Source organism: Lacerta agilis, chromosome 6 (genome assembly GCF_009819535.1).
Source record: "Lacerta agilis isolate rLacAgi1 chromosome 6, rLacAgi1.pri, whole genome shotgun sequence".
NCBI classification, from domain to species: Eukaryota; Metazoa; Chordata; class Lepidosauria; order Squamata; family Lacertidae; genus Lacerta; species Lacerta agilis.
Genome location: NC_046317.1, coordinates 70,844,769 through 70,862,752, shown reverse-complemented (window position 1 = coordinate 70,862,752; position 17,984 = coordinate 70,844,769). Strand labels below are relative to the sequence as shown.

The window sequence follows — 17,984 nt, the reverse complement described above, 5'->3', positions numbered from 1 at the left end:
ATCCGGAAGTACCGGAATGGGTTACTTCCGGGTTCGGTAATTAGCACGTGTGCAGACGTGCAAAATGACGTCATGCACAGAAGCGCCGAATCGCGTCACGCACATGCGCAGACACGGCGCTTCAGGTTGCGGACCTTACAGGTTGCAAACGGGGCTCCAGAACGGATCCCGTTCGCAACCAGAGGTACCGCTGTATATCCATAACTATATCCAACACAAAATTGGAGAAACTAGAGTCATGGAGAAGGTTTGGTTTTTGCACAATTGTATTTCCAGATGAGAAATGGCTTAACCTGTTGAAGTGTTTGCCCAGAAAATAAGACAGACACGGGAAAAGTGCATTAAAAGGGAATGGGAAACAGCATGCCTTTAGGACCTTGAGGGTTCCTATTACCTGGTGTTCAGACAACTTACCAGCCAGAGTTCTGACTTCACTCATTGGCTAAAAGAACTGGCAGGTGGGATCAGCCAGTCTTGCTTGTTTTACAGAAATTGCTTAGAATGGTACCTGTATATTCTGCTGCGTAGCTTGCTTTAGAGGAGAGCTCGAGACTTTGTTTTTAAAAACAGCGAAAGCTCAGAGTCTTGCGACTGTGGGGCTCAGGCTGGCGACCTCAGATGTGGAGCATATAATCTATTGCGGTAATCTATTGCAACTAAAGCATATGCTTCCTTAGCTAGATAATATTTCCCCAGGAAGAGTCACAGCTGGTGCACCAGACTAAACTGAGCAGAGGCACATTTGGCCACTGCTGCCACCTGGCTCTTCAGACGTAGAGCTGCACGCAGGAGCAGTCCTAAACTGCAAACCTGATTCTTCAAGGGGAGTCACCCCCATCCGAAATGGGCTGAATCCCTCTTCTGTCGCCTGGTTTAGGAGCACAACTGTCCCGTCTTGATTGAGGCCTCCTTAGTCCAGCTCCAGAACTCTACATCAGTGCTAGTTCATAGACTCATCAATGTTTTGTGGGTTTTCTTTGGGCGTTTTTTTTTTGTATTCCAGCTGTTGAACTGCCCATGATAGATGCTATGTAACTGCTTTTGGGAACCTCAAAGGAAGGTACGTGGTTTCAGGTAGTTTGCTGGAAGTGCCTTGGCTTGCCCCCTTTTCTTCATGTGAAGGAGGGACCACATCGCATAAATCTTGCTTATGGGAGTTCCGAGGTTCAGTCCCCTTTGCAGTAAGAGAAGATGTTGGGTAAGGACGACTGCCAAGGACCCCTCTGCCTAAAACAGTGAAGAACAACCACCACCTGGCACAGTCCCTCTGCACCAGATGGACCACTAATCTAGCCCAAGACTTTATCTGCTGTGCACCTTTAAGAGCTGAATGACAGGCAGAAATTCAACACACTTCCATAACTCCCTAGCTCTGTCTTTGGAAAAGCTCAACATGCTGAATTTATGCCTGCCACGCATCTGTTAAAAACATCGTCTTGGCCAGGTTTTGGGGAGGTGACAACTGAACCTAGCTAGGATAAACATGGTAACCTGCCAGGAGGCTGGGAGCTGGGCAGGTTAGCCTACCAGGATTTACCAACTCCGTGGCACTTCTCGTTTTTTGACCTTGCTTTCCTCCTTGTTCCTTGCCTCTCAGAAGGGGAAGCCGAAGCCGAGTGGCTCCAAGACGCAGGGCTTTCGGATCTAATTGGGGACCACGCCGCAGAGAATGGCAACAGTGTCCTGCTTTCCACGTTGACCAAGACTCAGGCTGCAGCTGTGCAGCGACGGCTTGACACTTACACCCGCTCTCGGAGAAAGAAGAACAAGCAGCCTGTCCGTGATGTCAGAGACATCTTTGGAGTAGTTGGCTCTGTGGTGTGTTTACTTTACATGCTTTGCTCTGCGATAGGCCCCTGACCCCACTTTTCAAGCTCTTGTTCCTCCATTAATAGAATGGAGTTGAAAGACAATCATGGAACTACTGTACAGTCACAGAGGTATCCTGATTCAGCCTGATAAGGGCTGAGCTCTGCTGCACAAATATTCATGATGTGGGCATGCAGTTCCCCTATCTTTCTTTCCTTTTTGCTTTTCTATTATACTATCACACCTGAACTGAAAGTGCTTTTAAAACAACAACAACAACAACAACAACAGACAAGTGTGCCCTTAACTTGCAGCCCTACCCAGTGGGTTTGCAGCTGATGGAGCAACCGAGTTTTAAAACAACCGTAGAGCTTACAGTCCTAATATTGAGCAAATTTAACAGTGCCCTGGGGGACAAATGGACTTAAACTCCACAGTAGATTTGTTTTTTGTGTGTGAAAAATTTGTTGAAAAAACAACTCCTGGGCTCTAAACTGTAACCATGAGCTGCCAGTTACAGGACATCAAGACTTGTCTGAATTTCTCTCTGTTGGTTAAATACCAATCATTGTTTCCTTTGCCCCTAGCAGCTTTGATTTAATTTTAGAACTTTTGCACCCCACCTTGAGTAATCTATTTTTGGTTGACAAAACAACCTGGTGGCTGAGCGCCACACACCCAGATTGTTCAGTGACTCTCTAAAAATTTGGAGCATTTCAGCATCACATAGCATGCCTTCTGTGCACTGACCCAAAGCTACTATGTTCCTGGGACGTCTGCAGGTCTTGTTGAAGGAAAAAGAGAACAGTGAAACTTCTCTGACTCTGATTGTCTCACTTGATTTGCATTAGCACTGATCCGCTTTGATCTATGACTGTATGACATCAGTGTTCAATTTGAAATAGAGCATAGCAAAGAACCTTAATTCTTGGGTCAAGCACTGAAGCAAATGCAGGAATCATGACACCACCCAGCTGTGCAAAGAATGCCCTTTGCTTTTAAGCATAGAAATTAGAGCTCATAATTTCCAGGTGGGAAGACAAGGATTTCAGGTGGGATTGGTTCCCGGTCCCTCTCTTTGAAACTATACCTCGATGCTGCTGTACAATAAGATCTAGTGTACTTCCCTTAGAAAATATTAACCACTGCATGGCAATCATAAAAATGAATAGTTGGAAGCAATTTTGAATTTGGGAAAAAGAACTGGCTGAAATAGAAATTCTAGAGTCTCCATTATTCCATATTGACAGGAATCCTGCCTAAGCATGAAGGTTGGATCTAGCTGTTCATAACCATTAGGCATTGGAAAATATATCCTGTACATGTATGTGCTCAGGAAAGGGGGTTGATTCTTCATGTTTTGCAAAACTAATATGAAAGAGGTCTCCCAGCATTCTCACAGACCCCATATAAGATCAGCGTAAACAGTTGGGCCAATGAGCATTTACTGTTCCCAACCCTAACCCTGCGGAAAGCCATCTAATTAGACTTCAATTTGATTTTTGACCTGTTTTTAGGAGGTAATTTAATTATTGTTTGATTTTATACCAATGTTATATATCTGATGTTAGCTGCCCTGAGCCTGACGTCGGCCGGGGAGGGCGGGATATAAATAAAAGTTAGTTTGTTAGTTTGTTATTGCCTATGCATTTTGAGTTTTACTCAAAAAGCTGGTAGAAGTTCTGCATTAAAAAGCTGTACTTATGTGCCTATACCTACCAACGATAGCATATTCTTGGTGGGATTATGCCACTGACCAGCAGTTAGAGTTTGGAGCATGTCAAGATTCTTACCCATTCTAGACAATGAGTTCCTTTTTAATATTCCCAGCTTCCTCTTCTCCGTGACCAGTGAGGCATCCTTCTTTATTTTGGGAGGGAGGGCTGTAGCTGTGTTGGTAGAGGAAGTGTTTTGAGTGCAGAAGCTCCCAGGTTCAATCTCTGGGGCCTCCAAATAGGACAAGCTACCGATTCAGTTTAGACAGTACTGATCTGGATGGACTGGTTTTGTCAGACTTGTCATCAGTCAACTTCCTACATTTCTGTTTTGCTGTGTGTTCCCTGTGTCTAGGGTATAGTACGCCTGGTATTCTGTTAATCGATTTCATGGAATGTGGCTTCATTTACGTTCTTTGTCCTGCATATAGGAGACTGAGCCAGAGACAAATTTGGAAATGGACAGATCACACCGCAAGTCTGCATCGTCAAACAACATCCAGAAAAGTAAGAAAAGTAGCTGTATTGTCATGGGTAGAGAGGGAATAGATCATTTAAAAGTCTTAAGTCTAGGATTCCAATGTGAGACTAAAAGCTGCATAGCCCTTCCTTCCTTAAACATACAGCGAGTATGCAAAGGAACTTGTAATGATTAAAAAAAAAAAACTACACTCCCGTACATGCAGGGAATAATGTCCCGTTGAACTGAATGGGGCTTAATATTGAGTAGGCATATACAGGAACAGCAGCAGATAGGCTTAGTGTTATACAGCATTTTGCAAGGCAAGTTTAGTTAATTCTTGCTTTCCCATTGTCACAGAGGGCAATGATTCATTCATTCAATGTACTTAGGATAGGTGAAGCTCCATGTGAACCTTTGATATAGAAATAGGAGTGTGGGATATGGAATTTTAATGGAATTTAATGGAAATTTTGTGGGAATTGTGATGTCAGTTTGCAAGCAAAAGTGACCCAAAGCAGGTGAAGAAGTGAAACTCATCAAGCTGATCTGATTGATCAGGCCATACCTAAAACATTGGAATAGCCTGCATTGTAACATCATTTCAAAAGCAGCTAAATTTGGAAATCAAAAGACTTTGTTGTAGCTTTGTCACTCAAAGAAAATAGCCCATTTGGGTAAAAAGACTTGATTTTTTACTAGCAATGGATTAACTGTATTTCAGGATATAAACTCAGGTGATTTTTAACTTCTCAGTTGCCTTGTGTGCTCAGCTTTATGTCTTGGCATAAGCCTGCCTTCCGCAATTTGACACATTCCAGATGTTTTTCAATTGCAACTCCTGTCAGTCCCATCAAGCATGGCTATGCTGATGGGAGTTGTAGTCCAAAGCATCTGAAATTCTCCAGGTTGGTGTAGGCTGGTGTAAGCTCTTGAAATGGCCCAGAATGTGGTCAGTGCTCAGTCTAAACGTGAAGGCGGCCATGCATTTCAGGTGTCGGTTATAATTATGCATTTAAGTTCAGGTCCATCTTGTGTTGCAAATCTTGAATGCAACTTTGCATCCCCCCCCCCCAGCAGATCCAACAGAAACCCAGGACTTCCCATCGCCACTGAGAGGCTCTGCAAGAGAGGAGCTCTTCAGCACAGAAATTGCTTATTCTGAGCAGGCAGCCATCCTGCTCAAAGGATCTTTCCCAAGGGAATCCAGGAGGATAAAGGATGAGAGTTGTTTACCTGTAAGTGCAAGACTTTTTCTATATCCTAGCAGATTCCTGTGGTTGTGCTTTGACAATTATGATAATAATAACCAATAATAATTATGCATTGACTCTGATATGTCACTCCATCCAATCTCCATCCCCCTGTCCTTCTTGCTTTAGAAATTTAAGATTCCCAAGGGGAGGCTGGGAGTGACCAGGATAGGAGACTTATCTCTGCAGGATATGAAAAAGATTCCCACGCTGGCACTCATTGAGCTGACTGCACTCTGCGACGTCATTGGCTTGGAGCTGAAGAGAAACAAAGCAGTAAAGCGGAAGGCTGCAGGTACCTGTTTTCCTACTGCTTCTTAGCATGAATTTGACATCTTGTGGTTCTTGTCACTGACTAAAATTAGGGAAGGAAAACTATTGGTAGTTCTCAGCTATCTGAGTAAAAGGGCTTATCTGCAAGCGGTCTCCTTTTGGGAGAGGTTGCAGATGTTTTATTCAGCAGATTTAGTGTATGTACAGCAGGCATAGGCAAACTCGGCCCTCCAGATGTTTTGAGACTACAGTTCCCATCATCCCTGACCACTGGTCCTGTTAGCTAGGGATGATGGGAGTTGTAGTCCCAAAACATATGGAGGGCTGAGTTTGCCTATGCCTGATGTACAGCAAGGATGTGGGTTTTGCAGGTATTGTCGAACTCCCGTTCCCCTCATCCCTGACCATTGGCCATGCTAGCTGGGCAGGTGAAGTCCAGTAATGCCTGGAGCCACCACCATGGCTTCTCCATGCCTGATCTGAGACATGTGTGCCTTGAACTGGATCGGCACGGGTTCACCTGCTATCCCTGTAACAAAAAGGGAGAGAGACTAGTGTGGACTAGAATTGGCTATGCACAATGTACACTCTGGGCAATTCTACACGGGTGCTTAGTATTATAAGTGGGTCATTGGGGTATTGCAGATGGGTCATTGGCAACAGGGTTTTGTTTTCTTGCAAAAAAAAAAAAAAACCTACCAAAATCTTGCTGAATTTTTCCTTGATAAGGGTAAACCTTATGGGGTGGGGATATAGGCTATAGTCTTTTGATTGTAATGGTATTGTGTGAATGTGGCACGTATCATGATAATTTGCCCTTTGGTGATGTCACTTCCTGGATTTCTGTGGATGGCTGTGTGTCCTTACTTATTAATTGAGGAAACAGAAATATTTATTTATTTATAGATGAAATATTTTTTAAACGCTTGTAACACAGTGTCTTCCATTGCAGAGCGCAAGCTTTTTGGGGTTTCACTTGGCACTTTGTTAGAAAATGATGAAAAGCTCTACCCAAATACCAGGGTTCCATTGATTCTGCAAGCAGTAAGTTTATTTCACAACTTCATTCAGGTTTCTCTCTCTCTCTCTCTCTCTCTCTCTCTTTTAATAAAAAACAGTATCATTGTCTATTCTTTGCTTTGAGCTTCATTGCAAGCTCCTTGTTGCCTTTTGGCGATGACATTTTGCTGTCTATACGTTTTGTTTTATAGTTGCTGTCGTGTTTAGAAAAGAAAGGACTGGACACGGAAGGGATCCTAAGAGTTTCAGGATCACAGAGCCGCATTAAGGTAGAATTCAATGGTTAAATTAATATCCTATGAAATGTCCTGCAGTTCCTTGGAAATTTAGGTGTTCCTCATGAGAAGGTCACACTTCCTGCATAGATTTTGATCTACAGCTACAGTATGTACATTCCCCTGGGATATACAGACAAAGGAGAGTGCTGGGCATGATCCAGACTAAGGTGGATTAAAAAATGATACCATGGCCTACCTCTGGATTACTAATTTATTGTGGACAACCTAGCACCTTCTGGTTGCTGAGATTCTTGTAAAATATATATATATATATATATATTGGACTAGCAAGGTAGTTGTGCCTGCAGTAAAAGGGCAGGGACCTACCGCTTAACCTGGCAGTGTGGTGTAGTGGTTAAGAGTGGTAGACTCGTAATCTGGGGAACCGGGTTCGTGTCTCCGCTCCTCCACATGCAGCTGCTGGGTGACCTTGGGCCAGTCACACTTCTTTGAAGTCTCTCAGCCCCACTCACCTCACAGAGTGTTTGTTGTGGGGGAGGAAGGGAAAGGAGAATGTTAGCCACTATGAGACTCCTTCGGGTAGTGATAAAGCGGGATATCAAATCCAAACACTTCTCCTTTTCCTCCTCCTCCTCCTCCTCCTCCTCCTCCTCCTCCTCCTCATCCTCATAGCTGGAAGGCACCTCAACCACCATGTTTCTGGGTAATCATAGGGGAAAGGTTGATGGTGGATAGAGGTCTGATGCAGTTAGGTCTTCATGTCCCAAAACAAGCATTGCTGTGGCTGCTCCTCTTTTCATTTGCAAGTGTGCATAATGGGAATCACTTGACACACATTAGTTCCGAGATCCTGAGGGTCCCCTTTATCCCTTTGTAATTGGAAAGTGGACTGGCAGACCCCAGAAGAAGTAGGTCGCATAGGTCAACCCACTGCTGCTTTCAAGCACACACTCAGTTCATGTGAGGTTAGTCAACGGAGAAAACCCCACAGTGCCTGAGCAAAGTGTGTTGTTGAAAGTCATGCTCTCTGGAACCTTCTGTAATAAGCAGGAGTCGTAAGAGATTCCTCATCCGACAGGTTGGTGTGGAAAGTGTTCCCTGGGGGTAGATTTTTGAAAACTACCCGTATTGGTGTCATGCGTTAATGGAAGCAAAAGATTCAGGGTTCTTCCTGTGCCTGCCGTCGCTTGTGGAAGTTTCACTGTGAATAACTTCTTTAAAAATGCGATAGCATGTATTTCCAGTCAGACCAGAAGTCTGCAAACAGAAGTCCTCCTTTTGCTGAACTCCAAGCCATAGAATAACATTTTCACAAGCCTGCTGGGGTTTTGAACTATAGCTCCCATCAGCCCCCACCAGCATGGCCAATAGTCCGGGGTGATGGGATATGAAGTTGATTAAATTTGAAAGGCAGCAGTTTGGGGGAAAGCTGGCATGAGAGATATCATGGTCTGTCTTAATTACAGTGGTGGATTCTCCGCCCCCAAAGGTGCAATAAATCATAGGTTTTACTTGCATGTTACACTGGAATCCTAGGTGACTTTCCTCATGGGAACATTTCTCCTGCTGGGACATCTCAGTCTTCCCAGTTCTTTAAAATGCAGTACTTTGTCACCAGGGAAAGAAATCCCAGCTCTTCCCTTATCCTGCACCCCAAACTCTGGTTTATTATTAAAATTCATAGCTGCTTTTTATTGCTGTTCTGTTGAAACATTGTAGTCATTTCTCCCCACCCCTTCTCATTTTTACTTTTTACCAAAACGCTTTGAAATCTTTCTACCTTCAGTATGTGACTTTCCCCTCTTTCCCTTTTTCCTCCAGAGCCTGGAACAAAAGCTGGAAAGTGAGTTCTATACTGGTTTCTTCCAGTGGGATGAGGTCCATCAGAATGATGTTTCTGGCTTGCTGAAGAGGTTCATCCGGGAACTGCCCACCCCTCTGCTGACGGCAGAATACTTACCTGCCTTTGCAGCTGTGCAAAGTGAGTGAGGCCTTGCCCAAAGAGATCAGGCCCTGCCACCTTAAGCACTGATTTCTGTCTTCTTCCTTGTTGAGTATATTAGGTGGCCGTTGTATAGCAGATACGTTGTTGGATGTCAGATAACCGAGCTCAATGTCTTGCTCAGCCATAAAGCGCTTACTCAAGAAGCCTTGGGCAAAGTCATGCTCTGTAAAGCTAAGCCTAAATTTTCCATAGCTTCTTGGGGGAAGATTGTGATACAAGTGTCACTGACGTATGGCTGTGAGCCAAGGATGCGGAACCTGTTGCCCTCAGGATGTTGCCAGATGGTCAACTCCCATCACCCAAAGGATGGCTGTAGTTGTAGCCCAACAGCAACAGGTTGTCCTTCCACACAGTAAGGGGTGGGCATTTTCAGGTGATTGAATAGGAACAACGGCAGATATGCCATCCTCTTAAAGGTGCATGGTGTTGTCTGTGTGCATTAACTGTTGGAATAATCCGACATTTCTAAGGCCATGGGAGTTGTCTTCATCTCATGCTAAGCCATGCACGCTACTTAAGAAACTGCCTAGGTATTTCATGCTGGTTACTGCGTATGAGAGGCAACGAGTGAGTATGAAATAGTGTGGCCCTGATATGTAAAACAGTCTTCTAATGGTATAGTCAAACCTTGGTTCCCGAACGCAGGGTGGAAAACCTGGAAGTATAAGTGTTCCGGTTTTTAAACGTTTTTCAGAACCGGAACATCCGACGCGGCTTCCGCTCGAGTGCAAGAAGCTCTTGCAACCAATCAGAAGCCGCTCCTCGATTGTCGAATGTTTCGGAAGTCGAACAGTCTTGCGGAATGGATTACGTTCGACAACCATGGTTTGGCTGTATATAAAATGCAGTTTTAAAGAGGCAGAGCTTCTAGGCCAATGTTTTCTCCCCAGTAATTTTGGATGTCGATTGTTCCTTCCATTACAGACATCCCAGATCTGAAACAGAGGCTGCAGGCTCTCAATCTGCTTATACTGATTTTGCCAGAACCCAACCGAAACACCCTGAAGGTAATGTCGCCACCTCGTGGGGATCGTAGTGCCCTGACTGTAGAGTGCAAAGTGATATACAAGCTCATCCTTTAGAACTGTGGTATTACTGTTCGGACAACATTCATACATCACAATGTTGCAAATACGTTGTCTGCAAGCGCTCTCTCATATTCATCACCTCAGAATCCAGAGACAATTTGACTTCTTTCCCCCTCTGCCTACAGCTGATGTTGATAACGGAAAATAATTTCCATCCTCTCTTTCAGGCTTTGCTGGAGTTTCTAAGGCTGGTGGTTACCAGGGAGCGGAAAAACAAGATGAATCTTTGGAACGTTTCCACGGTCATTGCTCCAAATCTCTTCATGCACAAGGGGCTGCCCAACAAGATCCCAGAAGGGAAGGAGAAACAGCTGGCCGAGGGTGCGGCGGACGTGGTGCGGATGATGATCCATTATCAGGATTTACTCTGGACTGTAAGTTGGGGCCATATTTTCCGAATCATCCTTGAATTGCCTTTGATAAAACTCTGTATTGATTTTTAAAATAACATTTTGGTATTTAAAATGGCAGCCCCATAGAACATAAGAGCCTCTTGGGTGAGGCCAGTAGCCCATCACATCCAGCTATCCTGATCTCACTGCAGCCAACCAGAATCCTATGGGAAGCCCAAAAGCAGGGCCTGATTGTAGCTAGAGCTGGGGCATATATTGACCAATTGTCTGAAACCGGTATGACATTCAGATCATGATGCTGGTTTTTGAGCTGTCAGTACATTGCGGTGGCTGGAGAGCCATGATGTATTCCTAGCTAAAGTTGCCTGCAGACAAATTGACTTCCCTCCCCCTCCATGCTGCCTGCAGCTGATGTTTGACAACGGAAATAATTTTCTTTCCTCTCGGCCTCGTGTCTTCCTGCCTGCCTGTGTCTTTGAGGAAGCCCCTCACCCCACTCCCCAGCTCAAGCGAGTTGGAGAGGTATGAGGGCTCACTAAGTTTAAGGAAGCCCTAATGCCCCTCCAGCTCATGCAAGCTGGAGTGGTGTGGGGACTTGGGCTGGGTGATGGGCAGAAAAGAAGCAGCCGAGATACATTCCAGACATCATGATATATCAGAATATCATGGAATTTCGCTGCTGTGATATATCACAGTGTTGAAAACAAGATATCACCCAGCTGTAATTGTAACAGCACTCTGGCCACTTGTGATGCCAAGCAGCTGTTATTTGGAGATGTGCTGCTTCTGGCAGTGGAGGTAGAACATAGCTGTTGGTACAGAGTTTTGGAATTTGTTGCTTAGTCGTGTCCGACTCTTCGTGACCCCATGGACCAGAGCATGACAGGCACGCCTGTCTTCCACTGCCTCCCGCAGTTTGGTCAGACTCATGTTGGTAGCTTCGAGAACAGTGTCCAACCATCTCGTCCTCTGTCATCCCCTTCTCCTTGTGCCCTGCATCTTTCCCAATATCAGGGTCTTTTCCAGGGAGTCTTCTCTTCTCATGAGGTGGCCAAAGTATTGGAGCCTCAGCTTCAAGATCTGTCCTTCCAGTGAGCACTCAGGGCTGATTTCCTTCAGAATGGATAGGTTTGATCTTCTTGCAGTCCATGGGACTCTCAAGAGTCTCCTCCAGTGCCATAATTCAAAAGCATCAATTCTTTGGCGATCAGCCTTCTTTATGGTCTAGCTCTCACTTCCATACATCACTACTGGGAAAACTATTGCTTTAACTATGTGGACCTTTGTCTGCAAGGTAATGTCTCTGCTTTTTAAGATGCTGTCTAGGTTTGTCATTGCTTCTTGGGAGAACCCAAGAAGCAGGCGTCTTTTAATTTCATGACTGCTGCCACCATCTGCAGTGATCATGGAACCCAAGAAAGTTTTGGAATAAAAGATCCTACAAAGAAGGTCTGGCCTGCTGTGCCAGAAAGGTTTCCCTCCCATCCTCCCCTCTCTACATACCTTCTGTTTCTCCTCTCTTCAGGAGATACTTTCAGAATGACAACAGCCTCACACCTCTTTCTTTCTTTTTTTGCATTCCCTTTTAGGTTGCATCTTTCTTGGTAACTCAAGTGAGAAAACTGAACGAGAGCAGCAGCAGGAGGTACCAGTTCTGTGACAGGAGGATAAAAAACCTGTTAAGGAAGATTAATCTGGACAAGGAGAAGACAGAGAAAAACCATGGCGAAGTGAGTAAAATCCTCATTGCCCACTGCATTGTTAATGTATTCTGAGCAGCCTTCGCCAGGCTGGTGTCCTCTAGGTATTTAGGCCTACGATTCCATAAGAACGTAGGAAGAGCCTGCTGGATCTGGCCCATGAAGTCCAGCATCCTGTTCTCACGGTGGCCACTTTGATCCCTGTAGGGGCTCAAACAAGGCCCAATCATAAGAGCACTCTCTCCCCTGCGGTTTCCAGAAACACATATCCAGAAGCATTGCTGCCTCCACAGCCATGCTGGTCGGGGCTGATAGGAGCTGGGAGTTGTAGTCCAAAATATCTGGAGGATTCCTGGTTGCTGAAGGCTGTATTAGAAGATGGAACTGTGGCCAGCCAGGCCCACTTGCAATTGTCTTTTGGCACATGTGAATTGTAGGATAAATCTTCCCATGTTGACTCGTTTCAGAGTCAGATTGGATTTGCAAGTGTGAGTGATTTAGCAGAATAAGCTGGGGGAGCTACAGGTAGAACTTTCAAGGAATAAGTGGGCCACTGCCGTGCTTGGCCGTTGGCTGAGTCGATAGGCCTCAAGTGAGCAGCGGTCCTCAGAGAGGCAACAGCAGCAGTTGTAGGTTAGGTTCAGCATCAGAGCAGGGGATCCTGTGGTTTGATTCCTCTTAGCTCTGTATTTAAAAAAACCCAACAACTACTCTTCTAGTCTGAGGGCACTTCTAGGTTCTGTAGGTGGGAGCCAGCCATGTTCTTACAGATTCAGATTGTGCAGTTAAAAAGGGACTGGTATTCTGGCATGGCATATCACCTTAAGAAACCCAGAATTGCTCGAGACAACACTGTAGAACCTCCCTGGAAACAAATTGGAATGAATGCTCAGTGAACAGCAGACATATGTTTATAACCACCCTGCAAACCTTGTGCAAAAAAAAAAATCAGAATGAAAGTCCAGTAAAAAGGTTATCTGGAAGTGACCTGGGCCCTTCTTATATTTCTTGTTTGCTATATAAATCAAATGATTCCCCAGAGTCTGTTTTGTGTGGACCTTTTGGTTTTCAGAGGCAACCAAACTCTGAGACGCCTGGCATGGAGGGGTTTTCTTTTCTCTTTAATTGCTGTATATGAGATTTGCTCAATGGAGAGAGAGAGAGAGAAATTATTTGCACGGTCAACTGGCTGATGGTGAAATTTTCCGCTTGAAACACAAACACTTTCCCTTGTGTAAACACCAGGGGGCACTCATGCTTACTTTATTAACTCTAGTCAAATGCTGCTGCTTCTCACGCTGCGTGACAGAATCAAATTCAATCTTTATTGCTTTGCACCCATCCTGTCCTTTGCTTGCTTATGGAGATGTGCATGCATAACCATTTTACTTGGAGGACAGCAAGCATTTTCAAACAGAGTGTTTGATTATGTCTTCATGTTTTGCTCACACGCTTTTGGATTTTCTTACCTCGTAGGTTTCCCCCTTCCCTCCCCCTGCCCCCCTAATGCTAACCTCCTTCATCTTCCAGCCCTCCAAAATAGTGAAAGTCCAGGCTTCCCCGTTCCTGAAGGATTCCTTGGAAGTTCGCTTAACCAGTGGAACCAAAGCTGCAGATGTCCTGAGGCAGTTCCAGAAGAACCTCTGTCAAAACGGCTGGAATATTGTCAACACGGTCAAACTTATCAAATGGTAATAGCACCTCCTCCCATCCCTCCTTAGCTTAGAAGGAAATGTAGTTTGTCTTCGCGTGCTCCATTCCTGAGGCTTTTTTAAAAATGTCTGTTGAGATGAGCAGCATTTAATGGAGGGCACTTTCACTGTGTCACTTAAATCAGTCTTTTTGTTTTCCACGAGTGGAATCCAATGTAGAGCTACGCCAGTGGTCTGTAAGTGCAAGACTTTCTCTGTGTCAAAGGGAACGTTCCCTCCCTCTCAGATTTTACACTGAGATCTAGCTCCGAGGGCCTTCTGGCAGTTCGCTCACTGAGAGAAGTGAGGTTTCAGGGGACCAGGCAGAGGGAGACCATCCAGAGTGGCGCCCGCCCTGTGGAATGCCCTCCCATCAGGCGTCAAGGAAATAAACAACTACCTGACTTTTATAAGACATCTGAAGGCAGCCATGCTTAGGGAAGCTTTTAATGTTTGATGTCGTATTTCAGCTTCTGAACTACAGTTCCTAGGATTCTTTGGGGGAGTGCTAAGAGGAGGGAAGTGAGATGCAAAAATAAAAGTGTGTGTGTGTGTGTGTGAGAGAGAGAGAGAGAGAGAGAGAGTGCATTATGCAGAGGAAATTGTTCCATAACTTTATAGAAACCACGGTCACCTTCCTGAACACATTGACTGGTAGTTTTAAATGCTTGACTGTAATATGTAACAAAATCATAGTCTTCTTCTACAAGTGGAATATGAATGCTGATTTTGTGCAGAGATCCGTTCAGATTTGCGGTATCTATGGCAACCAGAGGACTGATCCCACCTTGAGGAAGAAGAAAGAGACTAGAGTGAACCCACTGACACCTGTGACTCAAACAGTTGATACTCTTGAACAAGTTTTGCTGTTTAAAAATGCCAGGGTCAGGAGTGGGGGGAGAGAGAGCAATGAAGCATTTGGAAAAACCTTGCTGAATTTTTAAATTTGCTTTACTTATTTCAAAAATACTCGGATACAACCTGTCACGTAAAACTTGTCGAGTCGGGGTACGAAATAAAAAGACTAGAATACATATATATTACTTAAAATGCTACATTATTTGAAAATTTAATAAATTCTTTAATAAATAAATAAATAAATAAAATGCTACATTACATTTAATGTGCATGTTTTTTTTAAAAAAAGAAGAATCCTCTACACCTGTTCATTTCAACATTACCAAGGTAACTTTAAAGGGTGCTTGTCGGGATATTTCCAATCCATTATACTGTTTTAACATGAGCTGGCCATCCTCAGGTCTAGAACAGCTTTCCCCAACCCCAATGTCTTCCATGGCTGATAGTCAGGGATGATGGGAAATGTAGTTCTGAGCTGCAGCTATATATATATATATATATATATATATATATATATATATATATATTAGACTCTTTGTCTTGGAAATGGTTATAATTAGTGTGTGTTTTTAATTTTGCAGTAATGGTTCGGTAGATACGATGAACCTGCTCTTCTATGAAGTTGGCGGCAACATAAGTATGTAAATTTGAACTGTTGTCATTTTATTTTTCATGGTGGGGAATGTGACTTAGTGGGTTAAGAGGTGAGGTTGGGCAGCTGAAGCAAACAGTTGTCCTAGGAATGAATCAAAACGGGGAACCACTAGGAATTGCTTAAAGGCATATCCTTAATAATCAAGCAAATAATCAAGTAAGCCAGTTTTTTAAAAAAATGTTCAAAGTGGCTTCAAACAAAGAAAACAGAAACAATTTCATAGTAACAATTTCATAATAACAAAACAATAGCAGATACAATAATGTACAAAACCCATAAATATAACATTACCTAAAAGACAAGCAGTATCCAAAAGCAAAAGTAAGAAATGAGCTTCACAGTTTCACTTAGTCCTCCTAAAAACACTTCTCCCATGATGTTAATGATTATGCCTCAATCTCTTTCTTAGCCTTGATTAGGATAGGAACATAGGAAACTGCCTTATAACAAGTTGGCTCATGAGTTCCTGTAGCTGAATACTGTCTTGCTTTTCCCATAGCCACAACCTTGGATTCAAGCAGAAATCAAGCATGGCTTCTGCTGGCAGTCTGTTTCCAGCCCAGCTCTCACACACCTCCGGCCCTTGTCCTTCTCACCAACACGCAGGTGAAGAGGGAGGCGGCACACCCATTTGACTTCTGGCACAAAGCCACTTTCTTTGTTACCCTAGCATACTTAGAGTGGCCTTTAGCTCACCAAAAAGCTGGCCTGGCCATTCCAGCAATTGAATCCTTGGTGGATCCAGGAACAAGAAGGGACTCGTGCATATAGGCAACCCATCCACCCCACAACTCACAATACTTGTAATCCAGAAAGTGATAGGAGATAATATTTTCCAAAGTCCTGACACTGTTAGGGAGTTTATTAAATGATCTGAAACTAAGTTACCCAAAGTTACCAGGCACAGGAGGAATAGTGAGATCTATATATATTTTTGGAATAGTTTCTTTAAAATGATTTTTTCTCTCTCCATCCCAACAGGTGAACATTGCTTGGACCCGGACACATACCTCTTAGACCTGTACCATGTGAATCCTCATGCAGAATGGGTTATAAGACAAAACCCGTCTTTTCCAAGGACACTCTAGGAAGACTGGCGAGAGGGAAATGATCTAGCTGGAAATTATGTTAAACAAATAGTCAAATGGGGGGTGGGGTGGGGATGAATTTTTTATTCCTGGATTTTTATTTTCATTTTAATGGGAGGCTGTGAAAAAAAAAAGAAGCGGTTCCCTTTAACTGTTCACATGAACTTGTGGCTAATTGAAGGTTACATTGGGGTAGCAGAGCTTCTATAGGATGTGAATGCCTGTAGTAAAGGACTTCTGGAAAGAAAGTTTTAAAAAGAGACAGTCTCGTCCTTGAAGGAATGGATGGAGATCATCTGGGTTTGATTCTTTTAATGCGCAAGCTTAAGGTTGTCACATTAGTGGAAAGACACCCCAGAGAACAAATGTGCTGTCATGTAAAGCTTGCACACTTTCTAAAGAAGTAAGCCTTCTCGGATAGAAGCTGGGGTTATCTACACTTGCTTCATTTTGTTTCTGAAGGGCTTAATAGGTAACCAAATTGCCCAGAATGTAGAGGAGAAAGGAACACTGTTCTGGAAGTTCTGCCCTCAAAATGCTAATGTCCCAAGCACAGTGTTGGTGACATATTAACTATGCACAACTGTAGGTGTGCAATGTCTTCTGGGATGCAGCCTTGACATTGCAGTTCAGTGCATAAACGTGTATTTGTGTCTGTGTGTGCAGTTCCACAGACATGTTGCTATTTGATTAGAGTAAACCATCTCAGTATTACTGTTTAATTCAACCTTTTTAATGTTCAGATTGGATTTCACATCCCTGTCTGGTTGTAATAATTTTTTCCCTTGGAGAAACTCCCCAGCAGAGACTTGTCTTCCTATACTGGGCCCTAACAAGTCTTTTTGTTATGACCAAGACAATCCAGAAACACCTGAGCCATATAATGTTCTTAGTCTTCATGTCTTCATTGTTTCTTTGGTGTTGCGTTTTTAAAACGTCATGTTTGTAGGTATATTTACCAAAAGCCTGTTGAAATGATCTAGGTTGTTCTGGAGAAAGCGGTGATCTGTACTTAAAGATCCTCCTTTCCTTGTTTGCTCACATTTTTAAAAAGGCCAAAATATCTACCTAAATGTGTAGAGGGTTTCACAAAGTTGGTAGTTTTGGATATCTGTATTTTGCACTTGTGACTTAAAGAGGGCCTATTTATTTTGAAAATGTCAAGTAATAGAGACATTTAAATCGTCATTTCATGTTATCCACTTCCAAACTAGTGAGAAAGCTAAGCCCTTTCTCAGCCCAAACACCACAGCTGATGTCGTCAGAAGAGCAAAATTTGAACAAATATGCCGGAAGATTGCCTCATTTGGACATAAAAGGGTTTAGAAGAAGGCATTTTGTCAGCATAAGAAAGGAATTCGTGATTGAGGGTGGATGAGTAGGGCAGGGATTCCACCTTTAAGACAAATATGCATTACATATCTGATCTCTGTATAAAAGTCGTTTTGGAAGGAAGGAAGCATGTATCTGGAAACCCCATTTCTTTTGCAGAGGGGGGGGGAGAAGCTGCCTACATTAGGAGGGAAAGGGTTAATGCACCTCCCTGCTGCTCAGATGTCAAATCATGCCCTCCTAAGGCTGCCTTTTGAGGAGAGGATCAAGGGCTGTTGCATGTAACATCTGGTGAACGAGTTCCCATTTGGATAGGAAGAAAGCAAATTAACCTGTGGTGTTACTTTCCACTTGCCCTGGACTTTCCTTCCTTAGCATAGCTGTCAACTTTTCCCTTTTCTTTCGAGGAATCCTATTAGGAATAAGGGAATTTCCCTTTTAAAAA

The 17,984-nt window shown here is 43.7% G+C and overlaps 1 protein-coding gene across 3 annotated transcripts in view; it reads left to right on the top strand.

Moving 5' to 3' along the window:
- The window catches only part of ARHGAP40 (Rho GTPase activating protein 40), a 67,151-nt gene extending 49,497 nt beyond the window's left edge, over positions 1 to 17,654 (top strand). Inside the window, exons 3-15 of one of the 3 annotated variants that reach the window (XM_033153380.1) lie at positions 1,598 to 1,818; positions 3,956 to 4,031; positions 5,062 to 5,222; positions 5,367 to 5,532; positions 6,463 to 6,554; positions 6,722 to 6,799; positions 8,591 to 8,750; positions 9,699 to 9,781; positions 10,030 to 10,236; positions 11,805 to 11,945; positions 13,446 to 13,606; positions 15,046 to 15,101; positions 16,101 to 17,654. In XM_033153380.1, coding sequence (XP_033009271.1) covers positions 1,598 to 1,818; positions 3,956 to 4,031; positions 5,062 to 5,222; positions 5,367 to 5,532; positions 6,463 to 6,554; positions 6,722 to 6,799; positions 8,591 to 8,750; positions 9,699 to 9,781; positions 10,030 to 10,236; positions 11,805 to 11,945; positions 13,446 to 13,606; positions 15,046 to 15,101; positions 16,101 to 16,207 — 1,709 coding nt within the window. In that variant the 3' untranslated portion in view covers positions 16,208 to 17,654. The remainder of the gene's footprint in view (positions 1 to 1,597; positions 1,819 to 3,955; positions 4,032 to 5,061; positions 5,223 to 5,366; positions 5,533 to 6,462; positions 6,555 to 6,721; positions 6,800 to 8,590; positions 8,751 to 9,698; positions 9,782 to 10,029; positions 10,237 to 11,804; positions 11,946 to 13,445; positions 13,607 to 15,045; positions 15,102 to 16,100) is intronic. The other 2 variants (XM_033153379.1, XM_033153378.1) reach the window with 2 other exon arrangements.
- The last annotated feature ends 330 nt before the right edge of the window (positions 17,655 to 17,984 follow it).